Here is a 21,718-nt window from a genome sequence, read left to right on the forward strand (position 1 = left end):
GGGGTGTAATGAAGGGGCAATTTTGAAGATCCAGAAAATGCATAGGACTTGAGCCAGAAATGGAGGAAGCGGTTTCCAGGCAGAGGGAACAACAGCATGTGTGGAGGCCCTGGCAGAAATCCCTTTGCAGAAGATTTCTTGGATCTGAATTATTATAGAGTCGGAAGCTTCTTTCTTCCCTGGCACAGCTGAGTGACACAGTACCTTCACAGCAATAACAAAGGCCTTCTCCAAGCTGTGGTTTTCAGAGGTGGGGAGGGGTGGGCAGAGGGTTCAGATTCCTCTCAGGGAGCAAATCTGATTGATGGAGAAGAAAGGGGGAGAAGATAGTGCTGGTTAAAAAACCTCCCAGGCGATTCTAATATAACTTCAGGTGGAGAATTAGCATGCTGATACTGAGAATTTAAGAGCAGATGACTTTGGGTTTTGCCCCTTTATTATTTATTTATTTTACCTTTTTTTCTGGAATAACATAGTTTCATAGTTTAATATATATAAAAATATTATATAATGTATGATATAGATATTATATATCATTATATACTATTTCACTTATTTTTATCTCTTTTGAGATCAAAAGTTCACTCAAAAATTCAAGATTCCTGTAAGAATAATTGTTTCCATACTCTCCTCCATCTAAAAAATTATTATTGTTCTCGGGTCAGCCTGGGGCCTAACAGCTAAGTTCCTGCGCTCTGCTTCCGTGCCAGGGCTTCACAGGTTTGGACCCCATGCCCACCCCTGCACCCCCACCCCCACAAGGACCTACACACCACTCATCAGCCATGCTGTGGCGGCATCCCACATACAAAACAGAGGAAGATTGGCCCAGATGTTAGCTCAGGGACATCCTTCCTCACACACACACACAAAAAATAGACTAATAAAATAAATAAATAATTATTACTGTTCTGTAGGTCCTTAGTACTCAAAGTGTGGTGCCCAGACCAGCAGCTTTGGCCTTCTCTGGGAACTTGTATGAAATGCAGATGCCCAGGTTCTACCCCAGACCTACTGAATTGAAATCACCCATAGCCCCTACACAGAGATAACCCATTCTTTTCTTCTGAATATCCTTGGAATCTTTTCTCAAGGGGATGATACATACATACTATTTTGTAACTTTTTAAATTACCCCATATTATTAAATTTACGGTGGAATATTTGAAAATACGTAAAAGAATAATAGAGACAATAAAAAAAAAAAGCCTAATAATTCCACCATTCCTGCTCCCTCCCGAATACCTCAGGAGTAGCATTCATTCATTCAACAGATACATAGGTGTAGATAGATGTTTACAATTTGCAAGACAGCAGAGAAAGAGGTACAAGCGCTCCCTGTGCTCCTGGAACACTCTGTTAGAAAACATTCTACAGGGGCCACCCGAGGCCGGGTGGTTAAGTTCACGTGCTCCACTTCGGCCACCCAGGGTTTCGCTGGTTCAGATCCTGGGCTCGGACATGGTGCCCGCTCATTAGCCCACGTTGAGGCAGCATCCCACATACCACAACTATAAGGACCCACAGCTAAAAGTATACAACTATGTACCAGGGGGCTTTGGGGAGAAAAAGCAGGAAAAAAAAAAAAGGAAGATTGGCAACCGTTGTTGGCACAGGTACCAATCTAGGAAAAAAAAAAGAAAGAAAACATTCTACAGATTTTGTGTTTTACAGCTATGCTATGAGTTAACCAATCCTCTATTTTTGGACACTTAGGTTGGTCCATAAATGGATTGGGTAAACATAAATTTTTACGACTCTATAATATTTTAGAAGTATCATAATTTATATAACCTCTCCAACAACCTTTCCTGTCATTGGACATTTCAATGATTTCAGGTTTTTTTTGTTTGGTTTTGTTTTTCTTATTATTAATGAATGACACGGCAGTCAGCTACCTTATACATGAAACTTAACTGAATATTCGTTTTCCTCTTTCAAAAATTTTCTCTAGTTATTAAAGTAATACATGCTCAATGTAGAAACTTTGGGAAATATGAAACATTATAAACAATACAACAGAGTCAAGCCATCCATAATTGCCTAACCCAGAGATGATACCTGTTTATAGTTGATTTGTTTCCTTCTAGCTTTTTAAGAGTACACAAATAAGATACATCTAAAATTTTTGTATTTCAAAAAGTTGAGCTTATAGAGAATTTATAATTGAACATATCTCGGTGTCCTTAAATATTATGCAAAAGCAATGTTTTTAAAATTTCTATTTGGAAATTATTTCAAAATTTTTAAAGGTACAAAAATAAAATAGTACAAAGAACATCCATATACCCTTTACCCAATTGTTAACATGACCAACTGACCAATTGTTAACATTGTGCCCCATTTGCTTTATCATTTGTACACACATGCTTGAGCTCGCTCTCTCTCTCTCTCTCTCTCTCTCTCTCTCTCTCTCTCTCTCTCTCGTACAGCATTTTTTCCATGGAGCATTTGAGGGTACATGTATGTAGGTAACATGATGCTACATGTGCCATGGCCCCTAACCCCTAACTACTTAGGAATGCATTTCCAATACTAGGGATATTCCCTTATGTATCCACAGTTCACTTTTGTCAGTTGACCCAATAATGTCCTTCATAGCATTCTTCTCCTCCAGTACAAAATCTAGTCTCAGGTTAGTTGTCATATCTCTTTTTTTCTTTAATCTGAAACATTTCCACAGTCTTTCTTTACCTTTTATAATATTGACAAGTTTGAAGAATACAGTCCCCACTTTTTAAAAAAAATATTTCTCAGTCTGTGTTTATCTGATGTATCATCATGTTTACATTGAGGTGATGCTTTCTCGCCCAGAAAGCTGCGTGGGTGAGGTGTGTCCTTCTCAGGGGATCACATGTGGAGGCCCATGAAGTCTGTCTGTTCCTCACTTAGCTGGTGAGTCCATTTTGATCACCCCGTCAAGGTGTTGCCTAATTTCTCTACTGTTTAATCATTGTTTTGGGTGTGAGAGGGTTCTCCCTTACAACTAATAAGCAATCTGTGGAGAGACACTTTAAGATCATGCAAATAGGCCACTCCTCGTCAAAATTCCTCGTAGATTTAGCATCTATTGTTTCTCACCTGACGTAATCTTTATCACCATGGTTTCAAAATGACTTTCCATCTCCAGCACTCCTGCCATGTTTAACAGTCAGCTTTCAGGTTTCTTCCATGAGCAAGAGCACCCGTCCCTCTCTTTTATTTATCCATTTATTATTTGTGTAGACTCATGCATTCCTTCTTTTCCAACAGTTTGCCATTCATTCTTGCACTTACCTTCTTGGGTGCTCAAATTGTCCCAGATTTGGCCAGTGGGAGACCTTTAATCTGGCTCCTGTGTTCTTGCGACATCCTCCCATCTTTTTTTTTTTTTAATTTTTGGCATTATAATAAGATGTTCCAAGCTCATCTGTTACCTACCTTGCCCCAGCCCTAGAATCTGCCCCTTCTTTGATGAGGTTTATTTTGGTGGGAAATGGTATTAGAGAAGACCCAAGAAGATGTGGACACTAGGTGGGCTCATGGCTACTAGGGTGACTTTGTTTTTTGGCCACCTCAGAAAAAGCCAGGAAAAATATGCATGTATATTTACACACACACAAATATACATACACTCATCCATACATAATATACATGTGCACACAAACATGCTTACGTACATACTTTAAAAATCATGAGTTCACACCAGGACCTCCACATCCAATTGCAGTATATCGCCATAGGATTTGTCCTTACCTTCCCCCACTCCGTATTTGTGTGTTCCTTCCTCTACGGTGAGAACCTGGCACCCAATCACCTCTCTCTCCATCTCTCTCTCTCCCCCATGCACACACACACGCACACTTACTCTATTTGCTCAATCCTATGATACATATAAAATAATTTCAAAATTGCTTTACCTATACCCGTAAAATAAACAAACCTGTTAAAAAATATTTAGAGCTCATTTGCAATTCTTCCCCCATACATACACTACAGCATCATATGGAAGCTTGTTAGAAATCCTACTGATTCAGAAACTCTGGGGTAGAGCCCAGTAATCTGTGTTTTTACAAGCTCTTGAAGAGATTCTAAAGCATCGTAAAGTTTGAGAAGCGCATCCCAAATTATGCAGCATGGGTTTACCATATGTGTATGTGCATGTGCCTCCATGTAATTATGTAAAATAATACTTTAGACGTACTCTAAATGTGACAGCCATGAAACATGTCCAGAGCAGACTAATAGGGGTCCTCTGTCAGAGCATGAGTGTGGAGGTGTAGATGTAAAAGAAAATAAACCCCCAGTTTTTTGTTTTTCTCCTGGTGCCAGGGCGGTGGACAATCAGGAGGAAGAGGGAGCAGGTGGGTGTGAAGTACCCTCGCTTGCCGGAGGGGGCGCTCTCCAGCTCCACAGCCGCTGTCCCGCCTCCCTCTGCTTTATGCGTTTGGCCTAAACTCAAGTTGAAGGAGGTTCTGTCAGTGCTGAAACGATCACAGCCAGTAATCTGATCCTTTCCCCTGGTTCTCACCCAACTTCCTCTTTTCTAAGAATCACAGAACAAAAACCTCTGCCTCCAGCACTGAACACCGTGGATGCTTCCACCTCTGGGCTGCCCCAATCCCACACACATCCGCTTCTGTTCCTCTGCAGATGGTCTATGATCGTCCGTGTAGCTGGATTTTACAGGGACAGGTTTATGGTGGAGAGAGGGAGAAGGGTTACCTGGACCTTCCGCAGCCCCACCGAAAGATCTCACCAAGCAGGCTTTCCTCAACCTGAAATCAGAGAGATCACCTGGCACTCTTCTTAAAATACAGATTCCCAGGCCACTACTAAAATTCGAATTTAGCCCGTCTGTATTTTTGACAACCGTATGGGTTGATTCTTTTGGTCTTGGCAAGTGGCTCTCCGACTTTATTGGGCGTCTGAATTACCTGGGAAGCTTATTTAAAATGTATGTTTGTTGATCCCATTCTCTCCGAGAATCTAATTCAGTAGGGATAGAATGGGCTTCTGGAATGTGCATTTTCAACAAGCTTCCCCTTCATGCTCCCAGGTGATGTTGATGTATTTGGCCTACACCTTAGTTAGAGTTTCTGCTCCGGACTCTAGACCGTGGTTACTCAGAGAGCTGTCCTGGACCAGCAGCTGGGGGTTACCTGGGAGCTTGTTAGATGGCAGAATCTCCAGCCCCACCCAGGCCTGCTGAATCAGACAATCATCTTAACAAGACATCCAAATGACTCAAATTTGTACACTCAAGTTGGAGCAGCACTGGTTTAGAGTAGTGGTGCATCCTTGGGTATGTGTTAAAATCTCCTGGAATCTTTGAAAAATCCCAGGCCCAGGCCTCCACTAGGCTGAATAAATCAGAATCTCTGAAGATCCATCCCAGGCATCAGTGTTCTTGAAGTTTCCTGGGTGATTCCAATTTATAGCAAAGGCTAAGAACTTCTGAGGGTCCCTCCAGCCTCTCCCACTGCAAAATTCAGGCCAATCCTGAAACCCAGGGGAAATGACACCCCCACCCATGGATCCAGGCCACCAACAGCCAGAGGCCCTACCCAAGAAGTCCAATGACTTGGCAGTTGCCAGAAGAAAAAGAAACAAAGTGGTATTTCATTTCGCCTTCTTTATAAAGCATTCTTCATCTGAGTCCTTCATCCTGTCAATTGAATTTCTCCAAGATTATTCCCCTGGGGTCATCTCATTAATTTATTGTTATGGTTTCCACCGCACAGACTCTGCAATGGATATTTGCTGAGATTATCCATAAATCAGATCTTTATCAACTCTGTACTTGACTAAGGTATATCTCGACCAATCACCACCCAGACTTAGCAAAAGCAGACACAGACAGTATCCCTCTGCCCTCTGATACCCAGTGCCCCACCTGGGCACCTCATCTGGGTGGGGATGATTGCCCTATTCCTAGCTCATTTCAGTGCCCCAGCCCAAATTCAGCCCCTCCGCACCTTCTGCTCTTCCAGCTCTGTTACTGTAGCCTCCTCCCTACCTGGCCCTGAACCACCTTCTGACTCAATCCTAAGTGTGGTGACACTACCAGCTTCCTTCACCAGGAGCTCAGCCCCTCTTTCACTGACTTCTCAATGACAATTCAGAAATATCCCCCCACAATGTCATTAAACTGCTTCAAAATAAATTATCCAGTAAAAGGATTAAGGAGATCTCATGGAGCTTCACCCTATGTACCCATTTTTGAAAGATAAAGAGTTGTGTCTTGAGCATCTCCATTTTCTATGGGGCCACATCCAACTTATTTATCCAACAAGCATGCTGAGCATACCACAGAAAGAAGCCATGGTCTACTCTTATGGAACTCATGGTCTGGGGAGAGAGGTGGGTAGGGAGATAACTAATTATTCAGGGGGCTCTATCAGCACAGGAGACAGAAGTTCTCCCTGGGTGGGAGAGGAGATGGAGAAGACAGCAGAAAACGAAAGGCTTGAGCTGAGCTTTGATCACATAGGGAACCTTTCGTATGGAAAAAAAAGAGAAGGAAGGACATCAAAGAAAAGGAAGGAAGGAACGATTTGAACAAAGGAATCGAGGTGTGAAAGTTCATAGTGGTTGCAGGACTGACATCTGAGCAGTGTGGCTCAGTGTGGGTGGTGGGTGGGCACCAGAGCGAGTGAGATGGGAAAGGTGGTTGGGGTCAGAGTGTCAAGGTCCTTGAATATCATGATGGAGCAGCAACCAAGGGCTTTCCTCTCAGGCTTTCGGGAGACCCTTGTGAGGCTAATTGTATGATACATGTGATTGGGAGACTGGCATTTACAATTTGACTCTACTGACAACTTTCCAGAAATGGAAACAAGGAAAACCAGTAATTTGAAATTGTTTGTGGAAAATGTCTGATGACTTAGTGAATAGTCAAAATTGTAGGTTATTTTTGAAGGAATTCCATTTTGTAACTTTAAATTGATGTGAATGTTATGAAGTATTATATACAGCTATTAATTAAAGAAATGGGATCAAGCCACTAAGACTTAGAATTCGCAGTAGGCCTATATGAGATAACAATGCGTAATAAGTGTGTAAGTCATCAGATGAGTCATTTGTTTTGACTGTTTTGTGGAATCATCATAACTAGGGCCTCAGTATCATGTATTTCCAATGATTGGGGTCCAGACTATTGGGGGGGCTCTTTAAGATGAGGGATACTGATGTAATAAAATGCCAATGGATCAGGCATTAACAGAAGTTTAGGAATTTAAAAATCAGAATTCCTGAAGCAACCGTTCAGAAAAGAGCCACGTTACCTTTCGTCACTAACTGAAGAGCAGGCGCAAGGCAGCGGCTTCTCTCCCCACCAGTTTCTCTGAAGCCGCAATGCAGGGAAAGGGCTTCATGGAGAGAGGGTCAGAGGGTGGTGTCTCTTCCTGTGAGTATGAGAAACCTTGAGCCTGTGCTCAGGAAGATGTGTGCCTGTGAGCGGGAGCGGGCAGCAAGAGGATGATGCAAGACTCTTAGCGGTTTGGACGTGCGTTCCTTCAACAAGGATGCCCAGCTCATCTTCCTGTCTCAGGTTCAGCCTGTGCCAGAGGGAATACAGGATAAAAAGAGTTTGGGGAGAAGAATGAAGATAGTCTAAAATCACACAAAAAGGGCTGTTTGAGGAGCCATGAAAAGTAGAAGCTGGTAATTCCCTGACTTCCCCCCTGTGCCAGAAGAATACCCAGGCCACATGCCCTGGTCTCCTCCAGGACCATTGCTGGGCCCCCGCACGGGCTCAAACACCTGCTCCACCGTTTACTGGCAAGGTGACGTTGGGCCAGTCTCTTAACCTCTGAGCCTCAGGCTGCCCTCTTTTAAACTAGAGATAATAGTGATACCTATCTCCCATTGTTGTCGTGAGGCTCTGTAAAGTGGTGCGCTTGCTGGCTTAGCACAGAGGAAGCAGCCATATGTTTCAGCTGGTCCTGTTCCACCCTTCCCAGGTCCAGGCATCTTCTGCCCTCCTTTGATGGTAAAGTCCAATAGGCCTGCCTCTCCTGGACTACAGCTAGGGAGCTGTATCTATAGAAGAGCGGTTGATGGAAATGTTTTCTCTGCTGACTTCAGAAGACTCCAGGCAGCAGGTTCGTGGGAAGGCAGGTCTCTGTCCTGGACAGCTCTGTTAAAAAAGCAAACCAAGTGGAGTGGTGAGAGGTTTGGGCGACTTTCCAACCTGAGTTTGATGGAACAGACCTCTCTTAGCTGTAGCTGAAGCCCACCTTCCCCATTTTTCCTTTTCCCGTGGGTCAGCTCAGTTTCCTTCAGTTTTCTCTCAAAGCCAAGAACCATGTGGAGACAGTGTTCTTCTGCACCCCTACTGAAACCAGACTCACTCCGGTCCCTCTCCCAGGCCAGTGTGGGTGTGCAGTCCCCTATGCTGCCCGAACCCCCACCATCTCAGCTTCCATGCAGCCCACTTTCCTGCGTGGGCCAACACAATCCTTTTAGCCACAGCCAGGCAGGTCTGGCTGACAGCCAGCCCGCTGCCCGCAGGCCAACTGCTCCCGTTCCGCTCACCCTGGCTGCGGGTTCCCTGGGCTCCCCTTCCCCAGCTGCTCCTGCCTGTTGAACCATCCTAGGGAAAGTTTTCATGATGTGTCCACTGTGCTGACATCTGCCTCCAGGGCACAGTGGAGTTGGAGGTCCCCAACTTTTAGCTGTGTGCCCATAGGCAAGTTACCTAACCTGACATTGTGTTCTTCATCTACAGAAAAGGAAATATTACCCATTTCTACCTCCCCTGAGTTTTGTGGGGATCACATAGTCAGGCTTTATGGAGGTGGTCTAAGCACTGTAAAGCAAGGTACAGGGGTGAGTTACAGGGATCGTTCCCGACTGGGGATGTCTGCTCTTTGTGTGTTTTCACTAAGCCTTTCGTGTCCATGCTCAGGAGAGTCTCTGCAGGTGCTCCGGCTACCCACAAACTCACAGACACAAGCACAGCTAGCCGTGTCCAGCACGTTGCATTGGCTCCACCTCCCTCTCCTGGGCGTCTCACTTTCCTGACAGTCGGTGCACAAGTTCGCTTCCCGTGCAAGGCTGCCCTTGTCCCTATCAGTTAGAACTCACTAGAGCGGCTTTTCAAATTGGACATTGTGCTGTGCCCTCTAAATTTGCCACTTGAGAGCTGCCTCATTCCAAAAACAGTTGGGGGACCCGGCTTATAAATATATGCACAGTGCAGCAAAATAATCTGAAGCAAAGCAGGTAACGTGATGACCCAGGACTCCTGGAGTCAAAGCTCTAATCCTGAGGCTGTGGCTTTGACCTCCACAGTGTGGGTACTGGCCTGTAAAATGGGTTCAGGAACCTGCCACGTTCGCTCCCATAGCTCCCCTTTATGTCCCTCCCGGCCCCGATCTTGTTTTACTGAAATCTGTTGTATTTGCATGCTTGCTCATCCATATACATCATCTTGTAGAGTTAACTTTGAAAAACAGCTTCAGCTGTCAAGAAGAGGTCTTTGGGGGCTCAGTAGACCTCAGTAACAGCCGACCCCCTCTTGTCCTTGCCACAGTCCAGAAAGGTTCCCTCTCAGTGGCAGACAGGGGGGCAGGAGGGGTGAGAGCAGAGGGCTCGCCCTGTGTGCATGCCCAGCTGCTTTTTTCTTAAACAATTTTATTGAGATATACTTTACGTGCCATACAATTTACCCATTTAGAGTATATAATTCAGTGGCTTTTAGTATAGTCACAGAGCTATGCAGCTATTACCACAATCAATTTTAGAACCTTTCATTGCCTCCAAAAAAAGAAACTCTAAACCATTAGCACTCAATCCCATTTCCTTCCACCACTTGCTCCCATGGGCAACCACCAACCTACTTTCTGTCCCTATGGATTTGCCTATTCTGGCCCGGCTGCTTTTTTATCCTTTTTTCCTGCCCCTGAAGCCCCCAGCTCCCCTGAGCAGAGGTGCAGGGATGTCCCTGCCAAGCCCATCTGGAATTTGGGTAGAATCAAGGGTGTGCTTTTGCCTCACCCGTGCACCCTCCCTGCCCCCAGAGGCACTGGAGCAGCAGAGGAGCTGAGGGGCCTCGGCCGTGCCTGGCTTTCCTCTATATCCAGGCTTGCGACTGGGGACATCACAGGCTTACCTGCTCAAAAGTCCTTGACCTTGTGGCTTGCCATTTTCAGCACTGGCATTGGCCTTTGGGGTGAAGACACTGGGCCTTTAGCAGCCCCTATTAAATGCCACGCTGTCTTTAGGTGGCAAGGCAGTTTCATGGTGCCCTGAAAATCTCAGCCTTTCTCCTTTCCTGCTCTCCCCTGCAATCACGTGAGGACAGCAGGCACTCAGGAGTTTGGAGGGAGAAACTGTGTGGCCACAGTGTAAAGACTCACAGGGTACAAGCCACACGTGAATGGGGAAGCTGTAGGCATAGTCTCCTTCTTCAGTCCATTCGATTTGGACTACCAAGTAAATCTGACTTCAGTCACTCAGGCCTGGCTCTGCGCCAGCCCCCTCAATCCTTGCATCCTGTCTCTAGGGTTCTCCATCCAGACTTCGAGGCTGAAACTGTCCTCTCCTCAGGTTAAGTTCCTCAATTTCCTTTAGCCCATCAAATGCAACACCTCAGAGAGCTGTTGCCAAAATTAAATAAATAATGTGTCTAAAGCGGGAGACACACGGTTTACCATTCATTGGCTCCACTCCCGTCTTATTCTGTCAGATGCCATGCCGCCCTAGAAGTGCGCCAATCCCTGATTTTCTCCTGTCTGTTTGTGCACCCACCGTCCCCCCACCAAAAACACGCATTCTCCATTCTCCTCCTGAGTGTAACTAAGATAAGCTAGAATTTCCCAAAGATTTACAAAATTACATAAATTTACGAATTATGTCTAAGAATAACTCAATTGATGAAGTCCAATTTTCTGACCTTACCTGATAATATTGTTTACTAAGCACACAGGTCTTGTTTCCTTTCCTACCTCATCTAAAGGTGCTCTCCTCCCCAAACTGCCCCCTTCCCCCCCTCCCCCGGCCCATCTTTGCCTGCCAGGAGTGACATGCAGGTAGTGGTATGTGGATAGTCTGACCAAAGAGGGGCATGGACTGGAAGGGTGGCCCAGCTGCCCCTAGAGTGAACAGCTTAACCCTCACACTCTCCAGGCGCCCATTTATGATGTAGAAACCAATGGTCCTGCCTGTACGGTACCACCTGCTGCTTCCCCCAGAGGGATGTTGACAGCTGTTTACACACATCCAGTCATAGAGCGGCACCTAGAAGGGACTGTAAGTTACTTAGTGCAATCCCTTCGTTATACAACCAAAGAACCTGGACCCAGCTTGGTTAAGGGATTTGACCCAGTCATTCAACTAATTCATGACAGAGCCAGGACCAGAACCCAGACCTTCTGACAGCTAGTGCAATGTGTTTGACAGAAGCTTCCTCCGTCATAAGCCAGGAATGTAGAGCACCCTCTGACTAGAGCTGGACCATCAGCGTACTTCCAGAAAGTACACACTGGAACACACACAGCTCTGCTGCCCCCAAGAAGACAGCCTATTCTAATCCACAGTTGCATTCTATGTGAAGCAACCAATTCTGGGACAAATATACCAAGGACCTCAGGAAGCAAGTTAAACAAATTGTCCTACAATTTTAATGAAAAGTAGGAACTCAGTAAAAATATAGTACCTGTCGTTTAATGGCTCAGAGTCCTAGGCAGGTAGATACTTGACTATCCGCAGGGTCTGTGGTGATGGTGGTAGTTGTTTTAACCTCTAAGCTCATGAGGTCAAAGGAACTGTGAGCTTATGTTGTATCACCTTCATTCAGATGAACGTGGTGTGGAGGATTGGCTGGACCGGCTGATGTCCCTGCACAGCCATTGTCTGCTCTCTCTGAGCAGCCGTAGGGATGGAGAAGATGCGGTGGAAAAGTCAACAGAGTGGCGATGTATTCTAAGTGATGGGCTAAGGTTAGCTCGGATGTTTTGAACTGAGAGAATGAGAGCCTTTGGAATCCGGGGGCACCCTGCAGCCGTGCATTTGTTGACTCCAGGGCTTTCGAGCCCGCAGGGGCCTTAGAACACAGCCTGCTCGTTTGATCAAGTGATGCATCCAAGTTCACAGCACAGGCTAGAGACAGCAGAGATGCAAGCCTGCTTTGTAATTCGACGTTTATCCTTTCGTCTCAACTAAAGAAGGAAGGAAGGATCAGAAAATCAAGTTGCAAACGTCTAGAATACTCCTTGAGAGTTTATAGTTTTAACAGTCGCTTCAGTATATCTTATTTAATTCCTATGACAATCTTGTGAGGAAAGAAGGCCACTGTCCCCTGTTTTACAACTGGGTAAACTAAGGCTCAAAGAGGGTGAGGGACTTGCCCCAGATCACACATCTGTCAGTGGCCACAGAGCTGGGACTTGAGCTTGTCTCCTCTGAGCCCAGGTTCATCTAAGAAGTTGTATTATAAATCCCTCTGGCTTTATAAGTGTCTCCCAGGCCAATATGTCTGTGCCTACATACTCCCAGACGAATTCTTGGCAGACGTTTGCACAGCTCGATCAGCAGTTTCCACGCTGTAACGTCCTTTGTGTCATTAAATCAGGAAAATGGATATAAGTTGGTACACGAATGCTTGGCTGACAGTGATTCTAGGATGTTTCTCTGTACCATGTTTGATAAAGTGTGCTCTAAGGCAGGGCTTCTTAAACTCTATGTAGTAAAGGACTAGTTGTTCATTTCTAATTTCCATTTGTCCTGGACCAATAGTTTTGATAGTACAAAAAAAATAATCACACACTTGAATGTTGCAGCAATGTCAAACTGCCGTAAAAATTTCTAATTACTTTTTCTCAATTTTCTGTACTGATCTTGCTGCAGGTCAGTGACAGTTCACAGACCAGCATGGGTCTGGCAACCCCATTTTGAAGAACACTGTTGTAAGCAATACCATTCCTGAGAGAAATTTCCTGAATAAAGAGTTCCTAAATCAAATAAGTTTGGGAGACTCCATAAACTAGAAAGTATCAGTGCATATTAGCATATTAAAGGCTCTGAGAAGTCCTGCAATGAAGAAGCTTGTTTAATTGTTCATTAGCTCAGCATTTCCGAAACTGACTGACCTGAAAACTCATTGTGCATGGAATATCTTTCAATATCATTCAGAATTCATATTTCCTGGAGTACCCTTGGCTCTGTCTTGCCAACTGTGGGCAAAGCACGGGCCCTGGCATACCTGAAATGAAAGCCTCTGTCCTTTGCCCACATCCTCATGCATTGCCTTTTGCTTTTTTTTTTTTTACTCATTATGATCTTTTATTCTTGTGGTGCACAAAGTCATGCTCTGCCTTTTACCATCTTCCATGCCAACTTCTTCCTCCTATGTGGTACCAACTGTGGGTGACCTCACCCACAGAGAAGATCAAAGTCACCTGTCTGAGACAGCCCTGACGACACTTTGCCACTGCATCCTCCAGATACATCTGCTTGCCCACGTCGTGGAGGTGACTCATGACAGGTCATCTTCCTTTTCAGTACTGCCTTTCACAAACGATAGGAATCTCCTTCTCTTTAACCCAGTTGGATAATAAATACTTCTCTATTCTTAGTGGAAACTGCATACCCAAACAGAAAATTTCATATAAAACACAAAATAACTTTCACATAAAACACGTGCAGTACTGCTCCCCAAGCAACAGTAACTCTTGTCATGCTCCGCTCCCACTCCCTTACTCTCTCTGCCTTGCACACTTGTGTGGACTCTCGTGTGCTCCACTTGGGGGCTTCCTACCTTATAATGAGTAATCTCTGCCCTGCAATGAATTCCGTGGAAATTCCAAAACATTGCTCTCATTCATGTTCTCTTAACAGTTCCAAAAACTATAATTTTGTACAACCTTCTAGAAGCATGGTTTTATTTATGTGGGTTGCCTCTCCTAGCCTCCTTGTTGAGATCACCCAGTGACCCTCAACAAATTTTATTCCACTCTCCATTCTGCTGATGTCTCTGCTTTCTTATTAAGCAACTTCAACTTCTACACAGAGTTCTCTCCAAATATACCACGTGCATTTAGTCACAGACACCCCCTCCAGGACCCACACGGGTACTGAGCTCCCCTTCAAGCCAGACACTATGCCAGGATGCCCTGGAGACACAGAATGAGCCAGCCAGGCTCCCTGCTCTGGGAGAATCTCCCTTCCCAGGTTCTGACACTGTGATGTCGACAATGCTTGAGAGCTGGGGGCAGAAACTCCCAAACTGTGTTTCCCCAACGTTAGTAATGGAGGAGACATTATTAGATGGTCTCTACCAAACAGGGTTCTGGGGTTAAGGAAATTTTGGAAATAGAATTACACATGCTAAACACATATTATGAATGTTGAGGAGGAGGCGATATATAGTAGGTTTTTCTAAATGTACTTGACCTGCAAACCATCTTTTCAAGGAACCCCTATTTGAGACAGTATCATTCCTCTGACGCCATTTGGGAGCTGCTGGCTGGAAAGTAGCTTCAGCCCAGTCAGTCCTGCCAAATGCCAAGGACCAAATTGAAGTCATTCGAACATACATCCTGGTTAGGTGGAAAACGGATATCTCTTTGTGACTTCCCTTAGCTATGCCCTTTGAATGATAAAGAAGTTGTGTGCACCTGACACTCAGTTATTTACTTTTCCATATGTGTGTGTTCTATGTAACTTACCATCTAGAGCCCTAATGACTTCCCAGTCTATACTCCTAGCCCAGACCTCTCCCCTGAGCTCCAGACCCCATATATCCTGCTATCTGCTGGACAACCACCTATTGGAGATCTTTAACAGAATGTCCAACAAGCACTTCAAATGCAATTTGTCCCACACAGAAGTGATTACTGCCCTCATAAAACCCAGTTCTCTATCCACATTCCCTAATGGCCCCATTACTACCATCCAAGCAGAAACCTGGGAGATCTTCTGAACTTCACCCTCCCAGCCAAGTAGTCATTAAGTCTTCCTGATTCTACTTTCCAAGAAGCTCTTGAATTTTCTCCCTATTTTCCATCCTCAACTGCCATCATCTAATTTGGGGTCCTCACTGTAGTGGTTTTCTAATTGGCTTCTATCTTAGGCCAGGTTTTCTGGGAAACAGACTCTGGGTTTCTGAGACTTGCATGCAGGAAGGTTATTGGAGAGAGCTATGGAGAATAACTCCAGGGGGGCAGAGGAGAGGGTGGAGAGCAGAGGAAGTAAGCCCAGGCAGAGGGAGAAGTTGAACTTTGATGTAGTTGGGAGAATAGCCTCAACGAATCCTATGGAATGTTCTGGAACTGGATGACCCTTCAGACCTGTCCCAACTTGCTGCAAGGGGATGGGAGGTGGGAGCCTTCAACCAACACATTCCCACTCTCTTCAGCCTCCACCCTCCATACCCACATTCCCTATCCTCCCACCCCCACTGGATGTGGGCAGCCCCCCTCTCCCCCCAAGGGTGGTGCAACCTTTGGCCAATGGCAATTCCAGAATGGACCTCAGCTGAGAGCCACCAGCCCCCAACTCTTACAGCAGGTGGAGGAATGTGTGCCTTAGTCTTGAGGGGGATCAGGGTGATGCGCCACAGCATCCTTGGCCCTAACCTTGCTACTTTCCAATTCATGCCCCACAACAGCGAAGTTTTCTAAACCCAAATTTAATCACACTACACCCTCATTCAAGACCTTTCAATAACTCTTCCTTGCCTACAAGATAATTCATATCTAGTCTCTAGCCTTGCTCCCACAGCTTTCCTCTTTGCATGCACTATTGTGCCACTAACACCAATCTACTAATACTTATCAATCCTTCACAGATGCTGCTCCCCCTGCTGGGAATGAGTTTTCCCCACTTCTCTTGCTAGCAAACTCGTATTCATCCTTTAGGGCCCAGCGTAAGCACCCCCTCCTCTGTGATGCCTTCCTTAATGTGCTCAGGCAGTACTAACATCCTGTATACTCTCTTTATACTCTTGCAGTTATTTACTTATGTGACTGCTAGACTGACCTCCTTAAGAGCAGAGCCTGGGTTATATTCAGTTTTGAATGTGAGTGAACCCATCAGCCATACACATCAGTATTGCATAAAGCTGCGTCCACATGGGTTGTCTCAAACTAATTGAAGCTTACTTCAGTCTAGTCAGCTGTGTTTTCAGGGACTTAATCCAGTTGCTCAATGAAGGCTTAGGTCCCTGGGGGGAGGGACTCTGTTTGGGGCATCTCATCTGGTTCAGTATATGCAGCTCAACACTTTGAGGGAATTGGGCATCAAATGAATACTTCTCATGATGTTGATGCCGCCCCTCACGCAGGGCAGGGGGCATAGCCAGTGACCTACGGGATATGTTATGAAAGGTACCGTAAGGCCTGACTTGCCTAAAAATCTCTCTTTGATGACTGGGGTCTCCCTTCGCGTCCATTCTGAAATTCTTACCCTTATTTTTCCTAACGGTTGGACCAGTCGTCCTGTGAGGGGGGTGAGAGCACTCTAGAGCCTGGGCAAGCTGATGCCTCTGTTGAAGGGAATTTGTATGTCTATTTATTTTTATTTTATGAATGCTTTGTAATGTCCATAATATAGTAATACAATAATACATATATATATAATTTATAAACAAATAATATAAGAGAGTATACACTCAAAACATTTTTTACTAAGTAGTACATCATTAAAAAATCTGAAGACCCCTCAATTGGACTCGAAAGACTGGAAATGTCTTCACCCTTCACCTATTAGCTTCTCAGCGGATCTGATTGTTGGGCACCTAAGGCCTTAGGGGAACTCTGAAATCCAGGATATGGACAGCTAAGAATGACAGGTAGGGGCAGGCAGGGGAGCAGAGCGACATGGGGAGCAGAGGCTACACGTAGCCAGAGCTGGTGGACACCTAGTGAGAGACTGAGAACTGGGATATAGAAAGGCAGGGGGTGGAGCAGGAAACAGCAACAGGCAGGGCAGCCAACTGGAGGACTGGGGAGATACAAAAGAGCAACAGTCCCAACCTCCACCAGGAAGATGGCCCACCTGCCTCTCACTATGGTTGGAGCGCATGTCAGAGTGAGCCAGCCAGATATGAAGATAGCAGTGGCTGCTCTAGAACGCCTACCTAGGGGCCCAAGAGACAGCAATCTGATAGGAGTCAGGGCAGAGGAGCCTTGTCTTAAAGTTGCATCAGCATAACCAGAGCACTGCTTTTACTTGAGTCATATGGTTCTTTGGGGATGGCCGTAGGGATGATGGTGGAGAGTGAGAGGCGGTTAGCAATGCAGCCCTCAGTGCCCCTCTGGCAGGTGGAAGCCAGTGAGCCACATTAGGCTAGAAAGAGGAGGACAGCTTCTGAGGTGGGGAGAGACCCTGACCCAGCACCAAGCCCTGGGGGCCTGAGGGCAGCTTGTGATAGGGTGCTCCATAATAGCTCTAGTAGCCAAGAAGCAGCTTCATGATCCAGGACCAAAGGGCATGAGCAAGGAATGGACCTTCTCAGTGGGAGATGAGGTAAGGGAAGAGGGGGCTCCAAGGGCAAGACTCTCACCACGATCAAAAAGGAGGCCCAGAGAGACCCCAAAGGTGAACACGGCTCACTCGACAGCTTTAGCCCCACAGTGAGGAAGCTGGCTTCACACTGCCACCAGTCCCAGTGCCACTAAAGAGTCAGTGGAAGACTGTTTGATGGGCGTGGTGGGACACGATATGCAGAATCTTCTTACATACAGAGTTTCCTGGAAAACAAAAAAGATCAGAAGGGAAACAAATGCAATTATTTTTTATTTGGTTTTAAGAGTCTCACTTAGGCTCTTGGTATTCTACCAGCAGCAGACTAAAGCCTTTGAAGAATACACCCACTTCTAGCTAATAATATTTTACGTTTGTAAAGCACTTCGGTAAACATAAACTTTTACATGTATTATTTCACATATCCCTACAGCAACCCAGCAAGGTAGGTATTCTCATAACCATTTTGCAGATGATGTTATAAAAATTCAAACAATAAGTTCATTTAGCCAGGACCCTACGTTCTGCTATGAGGAATCTGAGGCCCAGGTAGGGTTAATTGATTTACCACAGACAAAATGCAGATGCTTTTCAAAGCCAGGACCCAGCCCAGGACTCACGGAATTCCCCCTCCTCCTAATTCTCTATCCTTTTGTTACACTTCCCTCCCAGCCCACCATGGCCCTGAAATCAGAAGTCAGCAGACAGAAAGCGGGCGTGAAGAATGACTAACAAATTTTATTGGCTCTACTTTTCTACTCTTGATTCCCCCGGGCAGTTTATCCTAACATCCTCTGTGTTTCTTTGCAGCATGCAAAAGGAAAGAGCAAGAACACGGGAAGGATAGAGGCAACACACCCAAAAAGCCCAGGTTGGTCTTCACAGATGTCCAGCGTCGAACTCTCCATGCAATATTCAAGGAAAATAAGCGTCCATCCAAAGAATTACAAATCACCATTTCCCAGCAGCTGGGGTTGGAGCTGAGCACCGTCAGCAACTTCTTCATGAACGCGAGGAGGAGGAGTCTGGACAAGTGGCAGGACGAGGGCAGCTCCAATTCAGGCAACTCATCTTCATCAAGCACTTGTACCAAAGCATGAAGGAGTAACCACAAACTGAAACCTCGGTGGAAAAGCTTTAAATAAAAAAAAAATTTTTAAAAGACCAGGACCTCAAGATAGCAGGTTTATACTTAGAAATATTTGAAGAAAAAAAAGTGTTATTTATAGTCCAAAGAAACCAAAGACTGAGCTCACCTGCATTCTGACTTTGTTTGGAGACACACACTTCAGCGGGGCGACAACTTGGCAAGAAAAATTATGAGCGGGAAGACACCAGTGGATCTCATCCCTTTAATCTAGGATTGTTCTCGCTGTGCTTGGCTGTTTTGTGGTTTGGAGCATAGTGGTTGGGAGCCGTTGAGTGGACATCTCTTAAGATCGAACTTTCTTATCTGTTCCACTATGCCACGAAGGTGTACGGTGTCTCAGTACTGTGTGTGCATGTGTGCGTGTGTACACACACATGCACACACACACACACACACACCCCACCAGTGGTTAGGGACTTAGGCAGGGCTGGTCTTCAGGAACGGTTGTGCTGTAGGAGTGCAACCAACACAGTGTGGGGTTGTCTGAGTTCATTGGATTCGGAGTGTGGTTTCGCTCGCCTAGCCTAGAGTGTTTGAACCTGCCAGGCCCGCAACCGAAATGCAGATTCAAACCCAGCAGAGGAAATTTGAATGACACCTAAACCAGTGCATTCTCTTTGTTTGTTAAGGAATGTTCAGATATTTTTTAAGAAATGAAACAAGAATCCACCCATTAAAAAAAAATCACCTAGGTACCAAAGAACACACTTAATATTATAGTGCAGGTATTTTATTGCAATGATTTTAATAACCAAAGCTATTTTTACACAAGATACTATGTAAAGTTATACGTGTGAACTGATCTAGCTGTAATACACATGCCACATAGAACCATGACTATTATTTATGACTCTGGAAGCATTTGAAATATTAGTTTTCAGAACTGGCAAGAAAGAATGTAGCTTCAGGGAAGCAATTAATATCATAACAGAGAGGTCGATGCAGAACACGTGTACATCCAGATGGCACACTCCCTTTCGGGATCCATAAATGTCGCATAAGTAGACACAGACATGATTCCATAATCTGTTCACAGCTGAGAAAACCTGGAGATTCTTCCAAAGTAGGGCCCCGTTTGTAAACTACACAACTATGTTTAACAGGGCAGGTAACTAAATTGGAAAATTTGTTCCAAGTAATGCTTTTTAGTAAAAGACCACTGAATAAAAGACTCCATACTTAGGTTAATTTGACTTAAATTCACTTTATGCATTTGACACCAAATAGCTTTTTAAAATACTTTACAAACACAAATAGAGTGAGTAGACCAACAATATTATTAAAATTAACTATATAGTATTTGTAATCATCCTTAAAATGTAATCCAACTGATTTTATTGCCAGTCCCAGACATTTTATGACTTGGACATCAACAAAAATAGCAGGTACGACCAAGAAATGGTAGAATTGGTGGAACTGCATAGAAAAAGCCTGAGCTCTAGTGAAAGACAAGACATTGGGTTCTATACGTATGAAGCTATTTATTTCACAGCATAGCCTCTAAAACATACTGCATTCTTTCTTGCTACTGCATTAAGCTGGAAGCTTTATAACATAAATTCCACTCTCTAGCAGGGACAGATGAAAAACTAGACCTGGGCTTCGAAATACGACATTTTAAATTTCTACTTTTTCAAATCACTTAACCAGGGCTATAGAAATCAAGGCCAAAAAAAAAGATAACAGTTGTAAAAGTAGTACCTGAATGAATCACTTGATTCCTAGAAAAATTCTCTGAATTCCGTTGAATTGTAACTCATATAAGTGGATGCCTTTTGCACTGTTAAGTAAGAATTGGATACTGTTGGTTAATTAACACACCTAACTAGAAATATAAACTTAAATATTAGCTGAACAATAAGTTGTTTATTGAGATTCACTAAAACACTAAAGAAAAAAAATTCAACTATCTTGACACAAAACCTAACTCCTTAGGATCAAATCTCAGCATCTTGTCTAGGTCTGGAAGAGGCAGGCACCTGGAGGAAGGAGGCCAGACCAACAAACCATCTGTGTCTCCTGCGTGTTTGCTGTATAACGAGAAAAGGAAACGAACACCTCCTTCTCCTTTGATGAAATAGCGCGTTTGCCTTGACACATTTTGTCTGAGTATTTTTTTTAATCTCACCCCAAATTCCAGCTTAAAGTTTTCCCTTCTAAATATGGCACAATTATAATTCAGCTGTTAAAGACACCATTTAAATGGCCACCCTTTGAGATTTGCTAAAAATATCATCTTGTCAATGACATAAACAAAAAGGAAAAAAACTGATTAACTTTTTCCCTCTCTCCAGGAATGGAGGGGGCCAAGGGTACAGCTATATAAGGTATTTATAATTTAGGAGGGAGGAAAGCCTTATTTATTTAAAACATGAGAATTTTAAAGGCAGGGAAATTCAAGCTGTGTCTACACACAATCTTACCAAATTCAATACCCTAGGAAAAATGAAAGTTGAATTCAGACAACCATGGGTTTTTTTTGTTTGTTTTTATTATATTACTCCCTCAAATTTATCCAACTGCATTTTAAATTTTCAACCAAGAATTTTAGTACTGTGTAGACACAGTCTCAAAGAATATTACTACATTTTTAATATTCCCACCATAATGGTTTTTTGAAAAATAACCAGTGATCCTCTTTGCTAACACCAAAGATAATTTTCATACCAGCATTGAATTTGCACCCATTATGCAATTTCAGGGGCTAGAGATATATTTTCTCATAAACAGATGCACAAATCAGAGCCTGAAAAGCAATTTTTTTACTTGACTGTTTAAGCATACTCACAGCCTTTGCTTTTTAGAAATCGTAGTGAACAAACTCAGCTTCTCCCAAGCAATACACTACTCCCATCATGTATGACTGGTTCTTTACTGCTTCTGCTTGGCATGTAGAGAGAAAATGCTTCCATTCCCCTTTCATATGGCATTAAGTTATGGCTCAGCTTTCTTAACCTGCCGCATTCAACAGAGCAGATCACGTGCCATTTGTTCACCCTTCATTTCTCAATCCTTTAGCAAAATTCATCTCAAAAGGTATGCCACTCTTTTATTTTTATGTTTGTTTACTCCAAAACTGCACTGCAAATAACATGTTTTGGGGTTTTTTTTGGTAGAATG

The 21,718-nt window shown here is 44.3% G+C and overlaps 1 protein-coding gene across 2 annotated transcripts in view; it reads left to right on the forward strand.

Moving 5' to 3' along the window:
• The window catches only part of ONECUT1 (one cut homeobox 1), a 32,848-nt gene extending 12,395 nt beyond the window's left edge, over nt 1-20,453 (forward strand). For both annotated transcript variants that reach the window (XM_023617163.2, XM_070271091.1), the window contains one exon: nt 18,259-20,453. In XM_023617163.2, the coding sequence (XP_023472931.1) occupies nt 18,259-18,548 (290 nt within the window). In that variant the 3' untranslated portion in view covers nt 18,549-20,453. The remainder of the gene's footprint in view (nt 1-18,258) is intronic.
• The last annotated feature ends 1,265 nt before the right edge of the window (nt 20,454-21,718 follow it).

The sequence above is a fragment of the Equus caballus genome, chromosome 1 (genome assembly GCF_041296265.1).
Source record: "Equus caballus isolate H_3958 breed thoroughbred chromosome 1, TB-T2T, whole genome shotgun sequence".
Lineage (NCBI taxonomy): Eukaryota > Metazoa > Chordata > Mammalia > Perissodactyla > Equidae > Equus > Equus caballus.